The sequence below is a fragment of the Pipra filicauda genome, unplaced genomic scaffold (genome assembly GCF_003945595.2).
Source record: "Pipra filicauda isolate LSUMZ 115617 unplaced genomic scaffold, ASM394559v2 scaffold3_size10097308_pilon, whole genome shotgun sequence".
Taxonomy (NCBI): domain Eukaryota; kingdom Metazoa; phylum Chordata; class Aves; order Passeriformes; family Pipridae; genus Pipra; species Pipra filicauda.
In genome coordinates, this window is record NW_024104532.1 from 9,063,401 (window position 1) to 9,084,079 (window position 20,679).

Sequence of the window (20,679 nt, forward strand, 5' to 3'; positions counted from 1 at the left end):
ATATTAATTGATGTAGTATTTCCAGTTTTAAACTTCACATAGTCTGTAAATAGTCTATTTCTTAGGCTGTGCAATGAGCAAGAAAAGCAAACTCTCAGCATATACATCTATATCTATATTTTTCTTTTGTTTTATTAAAATATATTAGGAGATAACTTAAATTTTTGTGTCCCTAGAATTTCTACAAGGACATCAACCGTGAGGAGATGTACATCAGGTATGACAGCTGTTCTGTTAGATCTCTTTTGGAGAGGGCAACAATATTTTCTCGTGAATTCTGATTTTATTGCTGTGCTTGAATTTCTGTGCTTAATATTAGTTTACCATCCACAGTGACTCTGTGGTAGCCCTGGCCTCATTTGTATTCTCACTGCACTGTTTGTTTAGCCTCCAGCAATCTGGAATCTATGATGTGTATTCAGCAGCAGTGTTTTTTTCTAACTTCTAGTTGATCAAATCACTCAACATTCGTTGTTTATTGTTTAAAATTAAAGAAATGCAGCTAGATTTGAGGTTTGAGGGAGGGTGTATCTTACATTTAGAATGGCAGAGAAGGCATTCAAGTTTCATGGAGTATCTCAGTCTCTTCCAATATGCAACACTCCACACAGCAGGGTTACTGGGGAGGCATTTTCTGGGAGAGCTAAAGCTACACTGGCAATTCTTTCAGATGTGAAATGGCCTCTTACTGTCTCCAAGAGTTTTGCATGTGAGCTGCAGCAGTTCTTGTTGTTTCAAAGCTCCTTATTTCCTGCCTCTCCTCCCCTTCTGCAAAATGTGCAGAACAAAGCCCAGCATCCCAAAAATGAGGTGATTCAGAGCTAAACCCGGAGCTGTGAGCCGGAGTGGCCGGGGGGAACAGCTCTCCCTCTGTGGGTGCTGCTGAGGGGGAAACATTTTCTGCTGGCATGCCAACTGGGAATGGGAATGCCTTGAACTGCTACAGCAAGGTGTTGGAGCTCCTGTGTCCCAAAACACAGAGGATGGGATGCACTTTTCCATTCTGGCTGCTGGAGATGTGCAGCCTGAGTCCCGTGATGGGCAGTGGTTGTGCTGGAAATGCCACCCTAGGGATCAAGGAGAACATTAATAATGTTTAGCTTAGAACAACTCTCCTCCCTCTACCACTTTCCAAGCTGTACAGGGACTGGCTCTGCCTTTCTGGGCTGGTATTTTCCATTTTCTCCTTTGCCCTGTGTTATCTGTTGTGGTTTCAGCTATATATGTGGGAAGTGCTACAGAGAAAGGCAACTGTCTTAACAGTCCAGGAATAGTGGACTCAGAGCTGTCTTAGACCTCGAGTCTGATAGTTCTCCCTCTTCAAGGTGGAGCTGACAGCAGTTCACAGAAGGAGGGTGACTCTTTCTCTTCCCTTTGTGCCCAAAGTTTGTGTACAGAAGAACACAGAAAAGTCTGAACAAATGCACAGAGCTTAAACCCCCCTCAGTGTCCTTGAAGTCTCTTTGGGGAGTGACTGTGGGACATCTGTGGAGTTTCCTCTTATCTAGAACATTTTGGCACTCAATATTCCAGTCATGCCAATACCCAGCCTAATTCTTGCTCTCTCCTCCCTCAGGTATTTGTATAAATTGCGAGATCTTCATTTAGATTGTGAGAATTACACAGAAGCAGCATATACCCTTCTGCTCCACACGTGGCTCTTGAAGGTTAGATCTTCTAAATTCAATATATAATTAAGCTTTCACAGTTTTCAAATTTATATATTAAAGTTACTGCCTTAATCTCAGACTTACTGCATGTTAGTTATTTTCCATAGGGGTATTCAAGTTTCTACTTAAAAACACTGCAGTAGGTCATACAAAATTAATATTAATTACTGAAATATTTTCAATAGGTTGTTAAGAGCCATATGTTTCTAGAGCTAAATATTGTAGCAAGAGTAGTTTATAGTGAGAACATTTTGTGGTGTTCATTTTGCTCATTTCTTACTAACCTAAACATGACAGTTATGACAATTAAACATAGTTTATTCCAGCTGTCACAGGGGGACATCTAACTTTTAATTTTAAAGAATATGGGTCAGACTATCAAGTCATGTTGGCTTTCTTTTGTAGCTGGTAATTGCCTTTCACTACAACTAATGTTTGTTCTCATTGTAGCTGACATTATGAATAGAAATGGTCAGTAAGATGCATTTCCATTACCAATGGAATTTCCATTTGGAATTTCTATTCCAAATTTAAATGTTCTTCAGCAAAAATCTGAGCTTTCTTAGTGAAATTTTTTTTTAGTGCAGAACCACATAAACTTGCCTTTCCACAGTGCTATTTGCTTGAACTTCATTTTAATTTTTTCTGGTCATAGAAATACATGAGGTATATTGTATGTATTGTTGCAAACAAAGATATTAGTATGAGAAATATTTTAATGCAAAAAATCAAAACCAAGTCAGTGAAGATGACACCACTGAAAGAGAATTAATCTTCTCACACAGATTTTTATCTTAAGTATTTTTTGGGGGGGAGGTGGTGGTGGTGAAGGAACACAGGTTTTAAAATGTTCTGTTTAGGGACATGAAATACAGCACTTGGCTGAAGAGGTAGTGAATACATTCCTAGTGTCTTTCCCAGTTTCTCTGTGGATGGATAAAAAAGGCTTGGGAAGAAAACACTTAGAAGAGCCCAGGGAACCAGACCTGGTGGGAGGTTGAAAGTCTGAACTCCAAAATCATGGGGTTTTTGCTGTGTTCTTGTTCCCAGTGGTCAGATGAACAGTGTGCACCCCAAGTCATGTCAACAGAGTTCCAGTGCTCGCAGACCTATCGACACTTGAAAGAGAATTTATATGAAAAGATCATAGAGTACTTTGACAAAGGAAAGGTAGGTCTGCAGAGTTCCTCCCCTGCCAGATCTCTCTTTGCTGTGCTGCTCTGGAGAGTACTGTTGGATGAATGTGCCCTGTATGAAGTGTTTGTGTTGAAAAGCTTCTTTGAAATGTGGGTCAAGCAAAAACTGTGTCCTGAAGGCTTATTCCCAGAGAATATCTGCTCCCATAGGAACATGTTCTTTCAATAACCACATTCACAAAGGAAGAGGGCTAATGTTTCAACACATTGTCACAAGTATTTTTGCCAGGCACTAATAAAATGCAATAAAAAATGTTGAATGTACTTGCCTTTACCAGGAAAAGAATATGAACTACCCAGATTCCATTTCTAGACCATTCAGTCCTTATCTCCTCCAAGAAAGCCAGACAGTTCAAAATGGACATATTTGTTTCAGGGTTGTTTTCCAAACCTAAAATGTAGTAGTTTGATGTTCAGTACCTTGGTTTAGTTCAACTTCAAAAAAAACCCCAACAACTGTTAATAAAATTACCTGTCAGTACAAGTACAGTAGAGCTGAGATATTTGGAAATAAAACAAAGAAAGAAAGCAGGGAAAAATTCTGCAGTGCTGGATAATTAATCTCATGATCCAATAAGACCTTTAAGTCCTTATGTCTTGTTCAGCTGTAGCCAAAGGTACGAAGAGAAGAGGGAAGGCAATTCATTAGTGCTTCTTGAGAAGAAGCCCTTCCTATAATTCAAAAGGTAGAAATTTTTGGTGCTTCAGGGTTTTGTGTTGGTATCTAAAACAACTACAGTGTAGCAGTGCCCACCCACCGTGCCAGAAAAACTAAATCCTCATGATTTCTGGTCTACAGCACCCAGCATTCAGGCTCTCCTCAGGTGCACCAGGGGAGGTTTGCAGCAGCTGGACCCACGGGCCAGGCTCAGAAATACCTGACCTGGGAACACGTGGCACCGTTTGGAGACAGACCTGATGTGTGTGACCCCCAATGGCCTCAAACCCCCAGAGAGTCGTGCTCACAAACCCCTTTGTCTCCTTTATTATGGGTAGGTGAGAAGCCTGACAGAACTTGAGAAATATCCTCAAGAGAGGGAGTTTATAGCTGCTTCAAGACCATTTTTGTGCTGCTTGTATGAAGTGCCCACATCAGACGAGAAAAGCTGTCCTGGTCTTTCCAGTGCAGCTCCTCACGGTCCTTGTCAGAGGCAGCCCTTAAGTTGTGTGGAAAGAAAGAAGCTGCTGCTCTGGGCAAGTGGCAATTCAAGACTTAGTTTTTAGCTGACTGGGAGAGCTGTCATATGCAAGGTACCTACAGCTGTGGATGCTGCAGGATGTTTTATAAAATGGTGTTTTAAGGAGTGGCAGGTGTCAGTCCCCTCAGCTCCGTGCTTGGGGTGTGTTCTGGGTGTTATCACCCCAGTGATTTACTCTTCTTAATGTATCTGATTCTTATTCTAAGAATAAAGTAGGTTTACTTATGCCTTCCTGTAATGAATCATAAAACACTTTTATTTTTTCACATTAATCTGCTTTCCTGAAGTTTATGATTGCCTCGAGTCCTCCACTCTAAATGTGCAGTTAATAAATGACTGCACTTTAAAGGGAGCGTAATCAATAAAAGTGTAGTTAAACTGTGATGCATTAAAAACTTGTTTGTTGGGGCTGGATTTACATTTTGAATGTGTGGTTGCATTGCAGATGTGGGAAGAAGCCATATCTTTATGCAAGGAGCTTGCAGAGCAATATGAAAAGGAAGTTTTTGACTATGAACTTCTAAGCCAAAACCTGGTAAGATTGGATACAGGTCTTCAAATTAATTCAATCACAGAAATTAATACTTTTGAGCTATCAAATGGCAGAGCTGCCTATGAGCTTGTTGTCTACAACAGATTTTTAATCCATTTGTTGATGAGTTGCTGTTTCACTGTAACAGTCCAGTGGTAAAAGAGAGAACAGCAAAGACCTGTTGATTAAAGTTACATGGAAATGTGTTTATTGAGGCATTTTGAAATTTCTGTAGATTAAATAAACACTTAGGGCAGTTTAAAGGCCACGTTTAAAAGAAATAAAGCAAGGTTTGGAGGCCTCTGTACTGCTTTAAGTTAGAAAAAGCATCTAGATGAAATTTTTCCCCTTATTTTCCTTTAAATTTTAGCAACTTGAATCTTGACAAGCCTGAAGAATTCTATCCTAATCAGGAGTGGGGAAGTATCACAGCACAAGGAATTAGAACTAGGTCCAAAGGCTAGAAGTAAGATTTTGAAGGAAGAGAAAATGTTCAGTTATTTGTTTTCATTAAAATTGAATTAATCTGAAAAGAATCCTGTCCCCCACATACCTTCTTTTCCCTACTCCCCGTATTCCATGCTTGCATGATTTTTAACAAATGTTTAGGGCTCATACAATAAATATCCCTGAATCTTCCACAAAGAAACCGTGGGAATCAAACCACGGTGTTCCTGAGCAGGACTGTTTAAAAAGAAATCTTCCATTGCTCCCAACAAATTCGACTTTTGTCATAAAATAAAAGGCATTGGTTTTGCCAGTCCCATTTAAGTTGCAGTGCTGCATTCTCATTAACACAACACCTAAATGGTATTTTATGGCAGAAATTGTTCTAAGCCCTTTCCATGGTGTGTGCCCTTCATGTGAGGCTTGGACAAGAATTTGAGTTGAGCCAAACCTTGGGAAATATTTGGGGCCAGGGCTTTTTCCAAAGGTATTGTTTCAGTAGTGTTACCAGTGGCCAAGTATGACTTTGGTGTTTGCTTTTCTCTTCTCACACTACTAAATAAAGGATAAGCCTGAGATCAAATATTAAAGTTGAAGCCATACACATTTATCTACCTGTTATATTTGCATTTAAATGTAAACAATATTTAATGTCCCTCAGCAGTGTCCTGTGTGTGCTGATTATGGCTGTAGCTTATCAACTCATATTGCTGTAGAGGTTAAAAATGAATAGATAAAGCCCCCAAAAACAAGTAATTACAGTTGGTTTTGCTTTCAGATCCAGCAAGCAAAGTTCTATGAAAACATCATGAAAATTCTGAGACCCAAGCCAGACTATTTTGCTGTGGGGTATTATGGCCAAGGATTCCCCACATTCCTACGGGTAAACTTGTTCAAATTCCTACTTTTTTTCACCCATTTTCATATGCTTCTAAACATACAAGTGCACTCTACTAATGCAAGTGAGTCTCTGGAGATATTTTCCCTGGATTTCCTGTTGCTTGAATGCAGGACTGCAGATAAAATCTGAATTGCTGCTTGTAAGAATATGCATGAAATGTTTTGAGATGCTTTTATGTTGCTTCTTTCTTAGTTTGATAGTGGAAACTAAAGATATATAATGTGGTGAAGGAGTTAGAGGAGAGCTAAATGCAGCAATATGATGTAATTTCTCATGGGCACATATTTTTCAGATGAGTCTCCACACAGGGTGTTGATAAGTAGTAGAATGTCATTAACTTGTGTTCAAATTAAATCCAAAATTCTGTTTCACTCATGGCTGGTATTTTTAGAGCTCCTCACCATGAACTGACAGGAGTTTCAGCTTTATGTTGCCTCTCAGCTGCAATGGAAATACCTGTGACATTCTGGCTCCCTCACTATCCAGTTCTGGTTCATGAGCTGGCAGGACAAGAAGTGTGTGTAGGATTTGAAATGTGAACACACCATGAATTTGTTCAGTGTGATATTCATGTCTCTTCTTTTGTTTTCCTCTTGACAACTATTGCTAACACTGCTTTTTTGACTTCTAACATGCACTGAGCTGACATGTTCACACCAACTCTCTTGTGTTGCTCTAAGTTTTTTCCTGAATGGCAACAGCTTGTTTCTATCCTAGGACAATTATGGTCATTTTGAACTGGCTTTATTCAACATATGCTGAATCTACTGTGTTTTCCTTACTTTTCTCTATTTTTGACTACCATGAGAGAAATCAGGACTCCAAAAGGTCTGTTTTTTCAAGAAACCTGTCATGTACAACTGGAATTTATTTAGTTTTTTAAAAGGTCGTAGCTTTGTTTAAATCACAGTAGTGCATGAGCTCAGAGCATAAAACTAACCTGAATATTTGATGTTTTCTTGTTAAAAAAAGTGATTCTTACATAGAACAATGAATAGGGTAGCTTTCTTCACACTTGAAAAGCAACAAGAGATCCTGATTTCCCACATTTAAAAGCCAAAGCTGCCTTGGAAACACTGGAAAAAAAAATATATTAGTATTACACCAGTGTTACTGTTTTCTGAATGATAAAACTTTGAGACCAGGGTCTCTGGAGAGTCAGTGCTGCATTCCAGCACCTGGTCAAAGCGGTGTTTGGCTTTATGGTTGATTCATATTCAGAAAACAGCAACTCTCATTCCAAAATCTGGAGAGCATTGTGTGTCTGTGCTGATAACCACAAATCTCTAACTTCTGCCTCAGCATCCCAGAGCCCGAGAAATGAGCTCTTTATGCCTTGCAGAACAAAGTGTTCATCTATCGTGGGAAGGAATACGAGAGGAGGGAGGATTTCCAGGCACAGCTGATGAGCCAGTTCCCCAGTGCAGAGGAGATGAACACCACGGCAGCTCCCGGGGAGGACGTGAAAAACTCTCCTGGGCAATGTATCCTTGAAAACAGGAGGAAGGGGGGCTGGAGAAACCTTGGTTTTAGCAGAAATTTGTCTGTGTGAAACAACAATTTCCTAAAAAGAGTGGAAGTTTATTGATGTTGCAGCTCTGTTTGCAGTCTTACTTATATGCCCTTCATGTCTTTTGTGGCTTGCTCCTGAGATGTCAGCCCTTGTTTTCCTCACAGTCCTAAGGAGACTGTCTCTTTCATTCATCAGAAAAGCATTTAGGTTGGAAAAAACCCTAAAGATTGACTCCAGCCATAAACCTTGTTCACCACTAAACCATGTCCCCAAGTGCCACGTCTACAAGTCTTTTAAATCCCTCCAGGGGTGGTGACTCAAGCACTGCCCTGGGCAGCTGTGCCAGGGCTTGACAACCCTTTCAGGGAAGAAAATTCATTGACGTTCATATATGGTTTACCTTTCATTTTCTTCAAATGGCAAAACCAGTGACACACACTTGAACTGGCCAAGTTTAAAAACAGCAGCTTCTCTCTCACCTCACATTCTTAGCTGTTGTCCCTTGATATGAAATTCATGTCTTCCTTGAACATTGCCCTGACTGGAACCACACTTGGGGACCACCTGTGCTTCTTGGCAGCACAAATATGCCTTAAGTCACTCTTGGAAATTTTCCTGGCAAAATTAACTCCTAAACATTGTTAACCAACTTTTAGGATGCCTTAAATTATTCTTGTTTACAAGAACTCTGATCATGTTTGGGTTTTTTCCTAATTTAAATCATTACTGACTGAGCAGATATGAGATCACCTCATTGTCTCAGACATTTGTTTTCACATGTTGATTTTCCTTTATTAATTTCCAAGGTAATGTTGTAACACTTCACATGTTCTTTTGAATCTATTTTGGTGGAACCTTCTGGAACAGAAAGGGAATATTGCTTTCTTTCAACACTGTTGGGACTGAAGTGGGAGTATTACAGGCTTATCTAAAACAGTACATTAAGCTTGAAAGCCAAGCTCTCCTAAGACTGTCTTGTGTTTTAACTAATTGGTTGTTTTTGGGATCACATGTTTCAGTCTTTAAGGTAGAATTTGCTCCTCTAATTGCAACTAACAGCAGATACACACTGGTTCTGCACTTAAGAAAAAGCTACAGAATCTACCCAGAGGGCACGAGTCAAATATACTGAAATATGTAAGAATGAGATGTATTTACTTACAAACACAGCAGTCAGATTTAAAAAATAGCACTTCCATAGGAAAAGGAAATCTCAAGTAAAAGGGCTGTTCCATGGCAGATTTCAAAGATGAGATGTTAACCATCCTGACTTTATGCAAGCCTAGAGCTAAACAGTGAAACTGTTAACATCACATGTCGTTGATGTTATTTTTGTAAGTTGGCTGAGCTTTAAAATTTAATGAATGAGTCAGTGTGAAAAATTCTGCTGCAGATATTCAAGCTCAGTAAATAATAAAAATATGCAGTTCAAAGTTAATATTAATACATATTCACTGGTTACTACTGACAGGTTTTTCCTTTTTTGGCCGAGGAAACTCCACAAATGAAACCCTGAACACTGCAGGTTTTTCATCAGGAAATGTCTTTTTTTATTATTATTATTATTTTTATTTCCCCTGCAGCCTGCAGTGTTTCAACTGTTAATAACATGCCCTTAACTTCCACAATTTCAGATATCCAGTGTTTTACAGTGCAGCCAGTCCTGGAGGAGCAGCCCAGATTCAAAAATAAGGCAGTACCTGATCAAATTATAAAGTAAGTGGATTTCTGTAATAGATGTATAATGAGAGTTAGACCATATTCCTAAACTGACAACCATTATTTTGCCAATGAATCTTAGAGTTTTTATTGCCTTAATTTGCTGAGTTATGTATTCATAGAATCATTTATGTGGGAAAGGACTTTTAGAGACCATTTAGTCCAACTCCCCTGCAACGAGCAGGGACATCTTCAGCTAGACCAGGTTGCTCAGGGCTCTGTCCAGCCTGTCCTAGGTATATTCCCAAGGAATTCCATGAAAGAACATCTACCCACCTACCACTGAAGAAATAACTTCTGGTTCCAGGGCAGGGAGGTGGAATCTGTGCTTTGGGTGGAAGTTATTGAGTTTTCAACACATCTTCTTAGACAAGTGATGGAGAGAGGGGTCTTAGAGGTCCCTGGCAATGAGAGTGGTTGAGTTGAAGGCTCTTGGACAGCAGAATCTTGTTATGGCTTGTCTTGCCAAGTGCAAAATACACGGTGGCAAAGTGCTTTCCACTGACACTGTGGTCAAGCTTTTGTAAAGGAATAAAGGGAATGAATTGTCCAAAGTATTCTGAGAACAGAGGGGCTAACAGCTGGATCCAAAGCAGTTGTCACCTTTGCCTGCAGCCTTCTCTGGAGAATCTTTACTGAAGTTGCAGCTGACTCAAAGTGGAAAAATAAGAATCCCCTCCTCCTGTGCACATACATAAAACAGATACAAGCACAGGTCTTGTGCTACAGGATTTAAAAACAAACAAACAAAGAAACATCTCCCTCCCCCCCCAAAAAAAAACCAACCCAAAATACCCCACAACAAACTGTGGTCCCAATTTCAACTTGATGCATTTTTAAATCAGCAACTGAAAGGCAGATTCCAAATGTGGTCCTGTTTGACTGGATTTCAGAGTAGTGGCAGCCCCACTTTGAATTGGTGGCAGTTTTATGTGGTGAAATGCTCCACACAAAGTAGAACCTCTGCTCAGATGGGAGATTTCGTAATGGTTTGTCTCAGCTGCAGAATTCAAGCAAACTGCTGATCCCATCTGCTCTCGGGGATTTACTTTTACGAGTGTACTTTATTGGCCATTTCGTTGTTAGTTACATTAATTGATGGCAGTGCATTTATTCTATCAAAGAGCTTCAAAATATCTGTCCTTTCAGATGGAACTCTATGAAGTGACCTGACTCAGTGTGGCAGCATTTTCCAGTTTCTTTCTTTACTGATGAAGATAATCTGAGCTCTTTGGATCACAAATCATGGGTTCCTCTGAACTAGCACACCATGGTTTGCTTAGCTCAGCTGTTTGGGGCTTCTCTATTTGTTTGCTTCTCTGGGCCTCCAAAACATGACTCATTTTTATTATAAGAGATTACTAAGATTTATTTTTTTTTTTCTCTGCAAAATTAGCTTTTACTTAAAATGGCTTTAAGTTTAATTCATCTTTAAAAAAATAAAAACAAAGCCCAAAGGGAGAGATTTGTCTGTGGACAGCAAAATACTCAGTTAAAACTCTGCAGTCCCTGTTCTTTCAAATTAGCCAGTGTTAAAAGCCAAGTGGTTACAAGTTTAGTGAAAATATGTGCTCACATGAAGGAGAAAAATCATTAGCTGAATAGAATAGATTGTAACAGGACTTTGCAAGACATTCTTTATGTTGGTGTCCCCCTCTACAATATACATTTTCTTATCTATCACAAAAAAAATTGTCATTAATGGTTTCATTTTTTTAATTTATTGAATAAATATTGTTCTGCATTGTGAGCAGGGACATGATTAAACTGATTTGTTGTGTTGTGGATGAAAAAACACTTGTGCTCCAGTCCAGGTGAAAATATCTGCACTGTTCAGTCAGTTATCTTGAACAAAATTATGCTCCCTGATAAGCCAGCAAGCAGGGCCTGTGCCACAGCAAGAGTTCAGAAGAGGAAAAAAATCTCTTCTAGTCCTTCTTCTGTAGGTTTGAACATTAATCTGGAAGTTCTGGAGGGTTTTTTACCCAGAAAATACACCCAGTCACAAGCTGAAGCTTAATGATTGTAAAATACTGTGTGTTGACCGTGATTTATAGATAAAGTAGTTTCCTCCTGAGTTTTCAGTGAAGTACTTTTTTTCAGAGCAGTAAATTTGCTTTTAATTAAAAATTCAACTGACTCAAAATGAAATATTTCACTGTGATAACAAAATCCATTAATTTCCAGCTTCTGTATTTTACAAAAGTGTTCTTTAAACCTTCCAGTTTTTACAAGTCCAACAATGTTCAGCGGTTCCACTATTCAAGGCCAGTCAGAAAAGGATCTGTTGACCCTGAAAATGAATTTGCTGTAAGTAAATTAGTGACAAGGTGATGGATGTAGTTCTGGTAACTGTGAATTTTGATCCTAGATCCTTCTTTAGGCCCAGATTACTCATTATAGACGTCCTGAATTCAGGATTCTGGTTCATAAAAACAAATGCAAGGTTTTTTATTTCAGCATAACTCCTGGTGTACAATACACCACTTTTTCAGTTGCAGGTAAACGTTATGTACTTAAGCACATTCAGCACGTTTGTGTTAAGCAGTAACATTTTCTGGTACGGATTTTCATTATGACACGAGGTGACATGTAAATAAACATCAAATGCTTTGCTGCTTTTAGTTTACAACACTTTTATCAGCTGCCAGCTCGGGGATGAGGTGCATCTTGTCTGCTTTCATCAGTCCTGGGAGATCCTGACAGACCAGAGAACTGCCTGTGTCATTTTTCCTGCCCTGACTAATGGTGCAATGCTGAGGAATAGTCTTCCTTGTTCAAATATTCTGAGGAATCTACATCGTCATAAATTACTTTTCAGTGTTGGGCATAAATATAGGAAGTGTCTATATTTTCATTTTACAGGTGTCTGATATTTTACAGTTTGTTCTCAAAAGCCATCCAGCCTTTATGGCTAAAGCTGTGCTCGTGTCAGCTAATGGGAAAAACCATTCCTTTCCAAAATGTACAATATCAGTTCTGCGCGTGCTGATTAGCAGTGTCAAAATTTCCATATAAAGGGGCTTCTTACCTGCTGTTAAATTAGGGTTTCAGATGCAAATACTACCCTGGCACTCCAGAATTGCTCTGTGTTATCAAGACTCTTGATGCACCTTGGCTTCCCTTGCAAACTAGAGAGTTTTGAGCCTATTTATGAATATACCTTGAAATGGTTTCACAAAAATTACATCACTGATGTTTTCATTGCTGATGACAACAGACCACATGCAGGTGGAAATTGGGATATTTGGAGGATGACTTTACTGCATTTGTTGTGTTTCTCAGTCTTGGCAGCTTAGCTGAGCTGATACTGTAAAATAATGAGCAGTAAATGAACTAAACTATTTTAAAATACCAACAGCCTGTCTTGTTCAGAAAAGGAAAGTGAAAGGAACTAAAATAGAATGCTGGCAAGTTGTTATTGGGCTATTACTGCTTTTACTTGTAGAAATAATTGGGCTATTACTGCTTTTAATTGCAGAAATACCTTTTGAATGTGGAGGGAGGAAGTATAATCTGGGCAGAGGCAGGAGCAGGTCATTTAGTCCCAGTCATTCCATCTGTAATGGCAAAAATAGCAATAGACACTAAAATATTCAAGGGTAATTTTCTTTTTTCCTCTGCTTTGTGCCTGAAGATGACCTAACCTGAAACCAGAAAAATTATTCATGCAAGTTGCCGTGCTAGATTAATGTGGCAGCGTCTTTTTATGCAAAAATATGCATGTGTTTTCCATCCACATTCGTTTCACTCCGGCGTCTCAGAAGGCAGGAAAGATTGAAGTGTGATTTTTCTCCCGCTCTGTTTTCCTCACAGTCCATGTGGATCGAGAGAACTTCCTTTGTCACGGCTTACAAACTTCCTGGGATTCTGAGGTGGTTTGAAGTCGTCTCCACGACACTGGTGTGTACTAACATATATTAATTAACATGCTAGGAGCCCATAAAACATCTATTGAATCCCCATGTACGAAATTCTTAGCAAAATTATCACATGAGGCTATTTTTTACTTATTTCTATCCAAACAAAACTGTTATTACTTAGGTTTTATCATTCTGCTGACAGGATCAATATATCCTGTGTCCTAAGAGAATTGAACAAGTCTGTGTTGGTTTGCTGAATTGTTGTTCGTATACCTGGAGTTTTATAAAACCAAAAAACCCTTTTTATCTCTGTATGAGCCTTAGAAGCCTTTTGTTTCTTTACAGGCTGTGATTAGTCCTTTAGAGAATGCTATTGAGACTATGTCCACGACAAATGAAAAAATTCTGATGATGATTAACCAGTACCAGAGCGATGAGAACCTTCCCATCAATCCACTTTCCATGCTTCTGAATGGAATTGTTGATCCAGCTGTTATGGGTGGCTTTGCTAAATATGAGAAGGTAAGAGCTTCTAACTCAATGCAAAGAACGTATTCAGATACATCATTTCATAATTCTCCTGCATCCCGTGTTTATAATGGCAGTGCAATATGGATGGGGAATATGAAAGCCATAATTAATCAATCAATCCATCAGTCAAGAGATCCTCTTATCCTCATTTCCTGGTCACCTCTGTCTTTGAGTGCAAACCAGAGTAACTGAAGCCCAGTATTAGTTGATGTAAATCATGATACCCCAAACCTGTGCCTTTTTAGTTTCACTGCAAGCCTAATAAAAGAAACAGTAATTGGGTTTCATAATAAGAGTCTCAAACTCAGAAATGTTGGATAAGGACTAAAAACATTTTAACAGAAGAGCACCTCATCTCCCAGCTGACAGTGAGGAATTATCAGCAGCAGCATCTGGCTGTGTCTCTCTTATTTGATGGCCAATACTATGATCATTTCTTTACCTGTCAAAATGATGGACTGAATTATTTTGTTTTGTTTTGTTTTGTCTAAGGCTTTCTTTACAGAAGAATATGCCAGAGATCATCCAGAGGATCAAGAAAAGCTGAATAGACTCAAAGATCTGATTGCTTGGCAGGTAACTTCTCACTGACAGCAGCCACTGAGGCTTCATCAGCTAGTCCTTTGTTCCCCTCCTTTCTAGCAGGAGAACATAGCATTTATATCCATTTTCACTTTTATTTTTTCCCTGTTTCCCAAAACAGGGAAGGGCAGAAGAAAGAGAAAATTCTTGTTACAAACTTCCTGCCTGGTTCTGGGTGAACATTAGGCCAGAAAGGTGCTTTGTAGAACACATCATTTGGAATGGTTTATCAAAAGCCACACATAGAGAGGGCTACATTTATGGCTAAAAGGGCCAGGATTTCAAACTCAGGTTGTATTCCTGGAGACAAAATGGAGAGCATGACAAAAGTCACAACAATGTCATGAACTGCTGGGAGAACAAGCATTGACAAAAGTCAGAACCTCTCCTGGGAAACAACTCTTTTCTAGAATTGAGTATCTCTTGTTGTTTGTGGCAGAGTTTTTTGCATTAGAGACCTTAATGGAGTGTTGGCTGTTCTCAGGAACTACTTTCCTGCTCAGTGACTCTCCAGGATTGCTGCTACGTGTCTTTTGTGTGACAAATAGCAAGGAAGACCATTAGTAAACATTTTTAAGCTGCATCTCCAGAGCAGAGCTGGATATTCTGCCCATGTAGCAGCACTGAGGTTATTTGGGTTTACTGTTTATTATTTTATAGGTAGTGTAGACGTGGTAAGACAAACCAGCCCTTTTGTCCTCAATGCACCCATGGGAGGTGGTAGCAGAAAAACCTCTATTTTTGCAGAGATTCAAGGGAAAAGGGCTCTTTTCATTGACCTACATCATCTTTGTTATGATAATGGAGCAGAGCAATACATGACCTCAGAAATTATCAATTCTATTTCCATTATCTAATCCAAAATAGAAACCATTGCTATCAATATATGGCAAAATGAATGACTGTGAGAGAACAGGTTTACATTTTGGCCCAGAGGTAGTTTGTTAAGAAACCACAAACTGCTGAGTCCTGTGAAATAAAGATGATTTACATGAGAAAGAACTGTTTGCTGTATAAATGAATGGGCCTAAGGGGATGTTAAGAAATAGGGAGGGTTCATCTGGAATTTTACTCTCAGAAATGAACGGCTCAAGATATTTCTAAGCTCCCTGACCTAGTCAAAGATGTCCCTGCTCCTTGCAGGGGGTTGGACCAGATGACCTTTCAAGGACACTTCCAACCCAAACTGTTCAGTGATTCCATGGTTCTGCTTCATAGATGAGAAACAGCAAAGATTAACCATTTATTCCTCTCTCAGCTTTGAAGTGAACCTCCCAAATAGCTCTAATGGATTTGTTTTGCACTATTTTCTGAAGGTTTTTGAAGTTTCCTCCTGTTTCATTGTGATTCCTCACAGCTTAAACTTATTAATTTAAGTTTCCAACCTTCACAGCTTTCTCCTGGGTCCTTACCCACTGAAGGCTCTGTGTGCTGCTGCTTCCTGACCACAGAAGTACTCAGTGGATTAGTGCTGTAGATTGACTGTAACACCAGCTGGCATTAGGACATTAAGTGGTAATTTCTATCTATCCCTGTAAACCCCTCTGAAGGGGACAAACAGATCTCTCTGTAATAGATGGGCTTTAGTACCATGTTTTTGGAAGTTATATTGAAGTTGAACTTCCATAAAATACAATCAGGTCGATGGATGGACCAATGTATACAATATTCATAGTATTTGTGGGGTCAGAACACAAAAAGGAACCATGAAATCTGAGTGGATTTTACAAAAAAGCCCAAACATTGATGCAAAAGAACTAAAAGTTAATAGTAAAGCAGTTAGCAAAGGTCAGTGGCAGAAGGGTAGCTAAAAGTATTTTGCACACATCTCACAAGTTGTCATCTTCAAAGGCTGAAAGGTAACAAAACTTTACAAAGTTTCTCTTTTAGAATATGCTTATTATTAATAAAACAGCATGTCAAAGTCTGCTCTCCTATTATCTTTAAAGATGAGGTTTGGGTTGATTTTAACTGGATATAACCACATTACCACCGTGGCAAAGGTGATGGCAGCAAGATAATAGCCAAGGAAAAGGGGTTAGAAAGTTTATTAATTTTTTAATTTGCTAAGCAAGCCATTGCTTCTGACAAAGGAGAATGATTTTTTTAAGAAATTCCAGTGTATTTAATCTCACATGAGATTAACATCAAAACACCACAGAGGAGAGGAAACAGTCACTGTGAGGCAGCCAAGATTTTTCAGAGATTTACTGAACAAACCCATTTTTCATGAGCCCTTTCCATCTTGTAGTTGTTGCTCCAAGTTGAGCTCAACAGACAAATCCATGTGCCAGTCACAGGAGGAGTTTTGCAGTTGACTTAGCAGGGACTTTAAGTGGAGCCAGGAAGGTTGTTGGACCCACTTGAACAGTCTCACTTTTATTCTTCTTTTTTTTTTTTTTTCCCCTTTTTTTTTTTTTTTTTTTTTTTTTTTTTCTCTTAAGATACCTTTCCTTGGGGCTGGAATTAAAATCCATGAAAGAAGAGTTTCTGACAAGCTTCGTCCTTTCCATGACCGGATGGAGGAATGTTTCAAGCATTTAAAAGTCAAAGTGGAAAAACAATATGGAACCAGAGAACTGGTACTGCTCTCCTTTTAACCTGCACCTCAATTTCTCTTTATTTAATACACATCTTGTTCTAAAAAATATATATTTTCTTTTTCTTGTGGGCTGAAGGCAACAGGAGCTGAGTTTTGTAGTCCAAGATTTGATTCAATTCTCTGGCACATCAAATGTTCCTCATTCTGGAAGATTTGGAGTATTTTGTTATGAGTATTAAAATTGCAAGTCTTTTCAGCCTTATTAAGGAAGTAAAAGCAAATTCTCATGTCTGTTCTCTTGGTAACTTTTCGTAGTGGTTTAGGGCTTTGATCTGCAATTGATGTCTCCCTGTGCCAGCCACTTCCAGCTGTGTTGTGAAGTAAAACCTGTCATGGGTATAATACTATAAATATTAGTTGAGACCAAACTGAAATATCTGAGAATTGAAGGATAACTTCTGAGCACAAACTCCCCAGACAAATCTTGAATAAAGTAGTCTATCTGAGCTTGTGCAGCCCAGCAGGAACAATGTTGCCTGGGTTTTGTGATTAAACACCGGTTTCTTTGGAATTTATTTTATATTGTTGCTTTCAGCATTGATAATTTTATAACAGGATTTAATTCTTCTGTTATGGAGAGGGGGGAGGAAAGTAGCAAGTTTCTAACCTAAATATTGCGCTTGTTATACACCTGTATGATGAAAAATCTCTATATTTATCTCAGTCTGTTTTTTATTTTCACTCCCGTGCCCCATCCTTGCAATAATTCACAGTTAGCAATATTCCCTCATGCTTGAACCCTTCAGCACTTAAAAGCAAGCAAACAAACAAACAAACAAACAAAACTCTGTTTGAAATTTTACAGAGAATGTAGTCTGTGAATTGAGTCTGGGAGGTCTGAAGAGTAAGCATCCAGACAGAAGATACAACCACAGCAATTCATGGCAGTAAAATAACCTCTCTCGTGCCAAGCATTAAAACATATGTAGGATTTTCAAGACCTGCTGCACAGGGATGAAAGGAGGTTCACACAAAGTTCTTTGATACAGTGTGTTTCTCTTTTCCATCCTGCAGCCGGATTTTGATGACAAGAGAGTGGGAAGGCCGAGGTCAATGCTGAGATCCTACCGTCAGTTATCCATCATTTCCCTGTCTTCCATGAATTCGGAGTGCAGCACTCCCAAAAAACCTGCTTCAGAAAGGTTGGTTATGAATGCAATGCTATTTTTTTTTTCAGTCCTGCCTTGTAAGTTTTATGGGATTAAACGAAAAGATTTTTTTGAAAGACCACCAGCAGTTTTTTCAGACTATGCCACAATTATTTAACTGTAACTCTCACTTCTTCCAAGCTTAAAGCTAAAAGTGTTTCAACCTTAATACACAAAATATACTCAACTCTCACTGAAGAAAAAAAAAAGTGGCGATTCTTTTTCAGAAAACAAGTATTTTAAAAATTACTTTTCAAAAATTTGCAGGGATCTGGGTTTTTATTGCAAGTTTCTCTTTATGCAGCTTTTAACTTAATTACCATCTTTTTGCTTGTAAAATGTGAAGGGAAGGAGAACAACCTTTACAAACTTGGACTTTTAGTAAAGCCTGTAGTGATGTAAAAGGCTCTGTCTAATATGCTTTAACTGCAGCACTGGGAAACAGAGATTTTAAGTCTGAAAGAACAGTTACAGGGTATTGATCAGCTTTTTCATCCACAGTTTTGTTCACTTTATACATTATTTTCTGAGCACACAGAACTTCTTCCCAAAAAGGTACATGTAAAACTGATCTTGTCGAGCAGTGTTTAATCATGATTATTTTTTTTTTAAAACATCTGATCTCCCTTTTTGGATAATTCACTTCTTAAAAAAGTCCAGTGGTTTATGAGCCTAACATAGAAGTGTTTTTTTCTTAAGACATCCCTCTGTTCTCACATGTTTGACCAGTTCATTTTTTAAAATTTTTTTCCACCCTGAGATGCCCAGGCTGCTCTTCCAGCCCTTCCTCCTCCACTCCAGAAGGGTGGAGCTGCCAAACATGATTTGTGTGCTGCAAACATGCTCTGCCAGCCCTGTGCCTGTGACAAAGGACACCTCCCACAGCACCAGACAAGTCCATTTAAGCAGCTGCATCGTGCACCTATTTTGATTTGTTATGGTGCCAATTTGTTTCTAGGAAGCACAGGTCAACAAATTCACCACACTACCTGATTTGTCAATTTTTATGTTGTAAAATGAGTTCAGTCCCGTGTTTAAAAGGCTAATTACATCAACAGAGGAGGGAGGAAAACCAGCACCAATTTCATGGTTTTTTTAATGAGGAATAGCTCAATTTTTAAACTTTTAAAAATTAGAGGAAGAGAGGAGGGAGTTGGTTTTTAATCACTATGTGCATTCTTAGCCAATATGGTGACATAAATAGGAGGATGCATTTAAAACATGGCAATAAATAGCAATACTCTGTTCCACTTTGGTCCTTTTCAAACCAAAATAGCATGTCTTGCTTTCAGCACCATCCTCACCACACATCAACTTGCCATGTGAGCTCTAGCTCTGCTTGGTTTAGTTCTTAAGCTAATGCACAAATCTTTAAAAAGGGGTTTGAGCTAGTTTTAATATTTTACATTCTTTGCAACATTTTAAGATGATGTCTCACTGCCTGAAGGCATCTTATTTGTATCCACAGTTGCCAGCTGAAGCACATCCTAGACTTTTTGCCAGGCTGCACAGAAAGTCAAAGGAGAGGATGACCTGCATTTATATTTCATGGGGAAATGACATCAGAGCAGCAGCAGCTTTTAAAATATCACTCCCCAACTTGAGTTTTTTTTCCTTTTGCTCCTGCAGCTTTGATCTGGAAGCATTGCTACCAAAGCAAGGGAAAGCAGAATCAGAGGAGACCGCTCCACCAGTTAATCCTCATCCTGAAGTCAAGATGAGAAAGTCCAAAAAAAGAACAAAAAGAAGCAGTGTGGTGTTTGCTGATGAGAAGACAGCACCTGATCTCTCTATCTCTGACATGAAATGTGTATGTTACCGATTTAGAGTATCATTTTATAATCCATTAAAGAAAAAAAAAGGAGGATATTACTCCTTTGCTTAGGAAGAGTAAAATATATCCCACAGAACTGCAGCTGCCTGGGGAGATGTGCAGGATGCAGAGCTGATCTGCCCTGCCATGAGTGGAACCTGTAAGGGGGGGGGAAATCAGAACATCCCTGCTCGCTGATGGTGACAGATAACACAGCTCTGAAGCTGCGAATTCTGAGGCTTGGTTAGTTTAAAACTGTGCAGGGAGGGTTAAATGGCTCTCCTGTGGAGAGGCAATTGGCTGTGCTGACATCTCAGGGCAGCTCTCACAGTCAGGGCTATTTGGGAAGTGATGAGCCCTGGACAGTTTGTACCCTGTGAGGGAACAGGCAGCTGTTCAGAAACTGCAAGATTGCAAACACTGCTCCTTAAATGTGCCAGCCTGGAGCTTGGAAGCACTGGCATCTCTCACTCCATACATCATCTCAGTGCTTTTATTGCACTGCTGGATCATTAGGAGGACTTAAATATATGTGCCTTTATATATATATATATATATATAATATGTATATGTATATATATATGTATATGTATATATATATGTATGTATATATATGTATGTATATATATATGTATATATATATGTATAGGTATATATATAAAGAGAGAGAGAGCTTAATTCTCAGGAGAATTTTCTTTTAGTATAGAAATAAATGAGCAAATAAGTATTGTATAAAATAAATAAGTGATGAATCAAATAAACAAATAACTATATAGGGCTTGTGGACCAAGTCCTGTCACAATTTAAACGTCAGACAGTAACAGGTTGTTGAATTAAATGGAGGGAGCATAAATAGTTTGATCAAAAATTTTTTGAAAGGGGAAATGAAGTGAGTAGGAAGCTAGGATTCTTTGGGGAAACAAGGAGGTACTTCGGGAAGATTATGGTTGTCTCACACTAAAT

General features: G+C 38.8%; 1 protein-coding gene across 1 annotated transcript in view; it reads left to right on the plus strand.

The window, feature by feature from the left end:
* Positions 1–20,679, plus strand: part of DOCK2 (dedicator of cytokinesis 2) — a 164,451-nt gene that overhangs the window by 138,530 nt on the left and 5,242 nt on the right. Inside the window, exons 36-49 of the mRNA XM_039385240.1 lie at positions 177–217; positions 1,577–1,667; positions 2,721–2,840; positions 4,511–4,600; positions 5,823–5,927; positions 7,288–7,429; positions 9,093–9,174; positions 11,403–11,487; positions 12,994–13,080; positions 13,386–13,562; positions 14,064–14,147; positions 16,598–16,735; positions 17,770–17,897; positions 19,533–19,713. Of these exons, the coding sequence (XP_039241174.1) occupies positions 177–217; positions 1,577–1,667; positions 2,721–2,840; positions 4,511–4,600; positions 5,823–5,927; positions 7,288–7,429; positions 9,093–9,174; positions 11,403–11,487; positions 12,994–13,080; positions 13,386–13,562; positions 14,064–14,147; positions 16,598–16,735; positions 17,770–17,897; positions 19,533–19,713 (1,551 nt within the window). The remainder of the gene's footprint in view (positions 1–176; positions 218–1,576; positions 1,668–2,720; positions 2,841–4,510; positions 4,601–5,822; positions 5,928–7,287; positions 7,430–9,092; positions 9,175–11,402; positions 11,488–12,993; positions 13,081–13,385; positions 13,563–14,063; positions 14,148–16,597; positions 16,736–17,769; positions 17,898–19,532; positions 19,714–20,679) is intronic.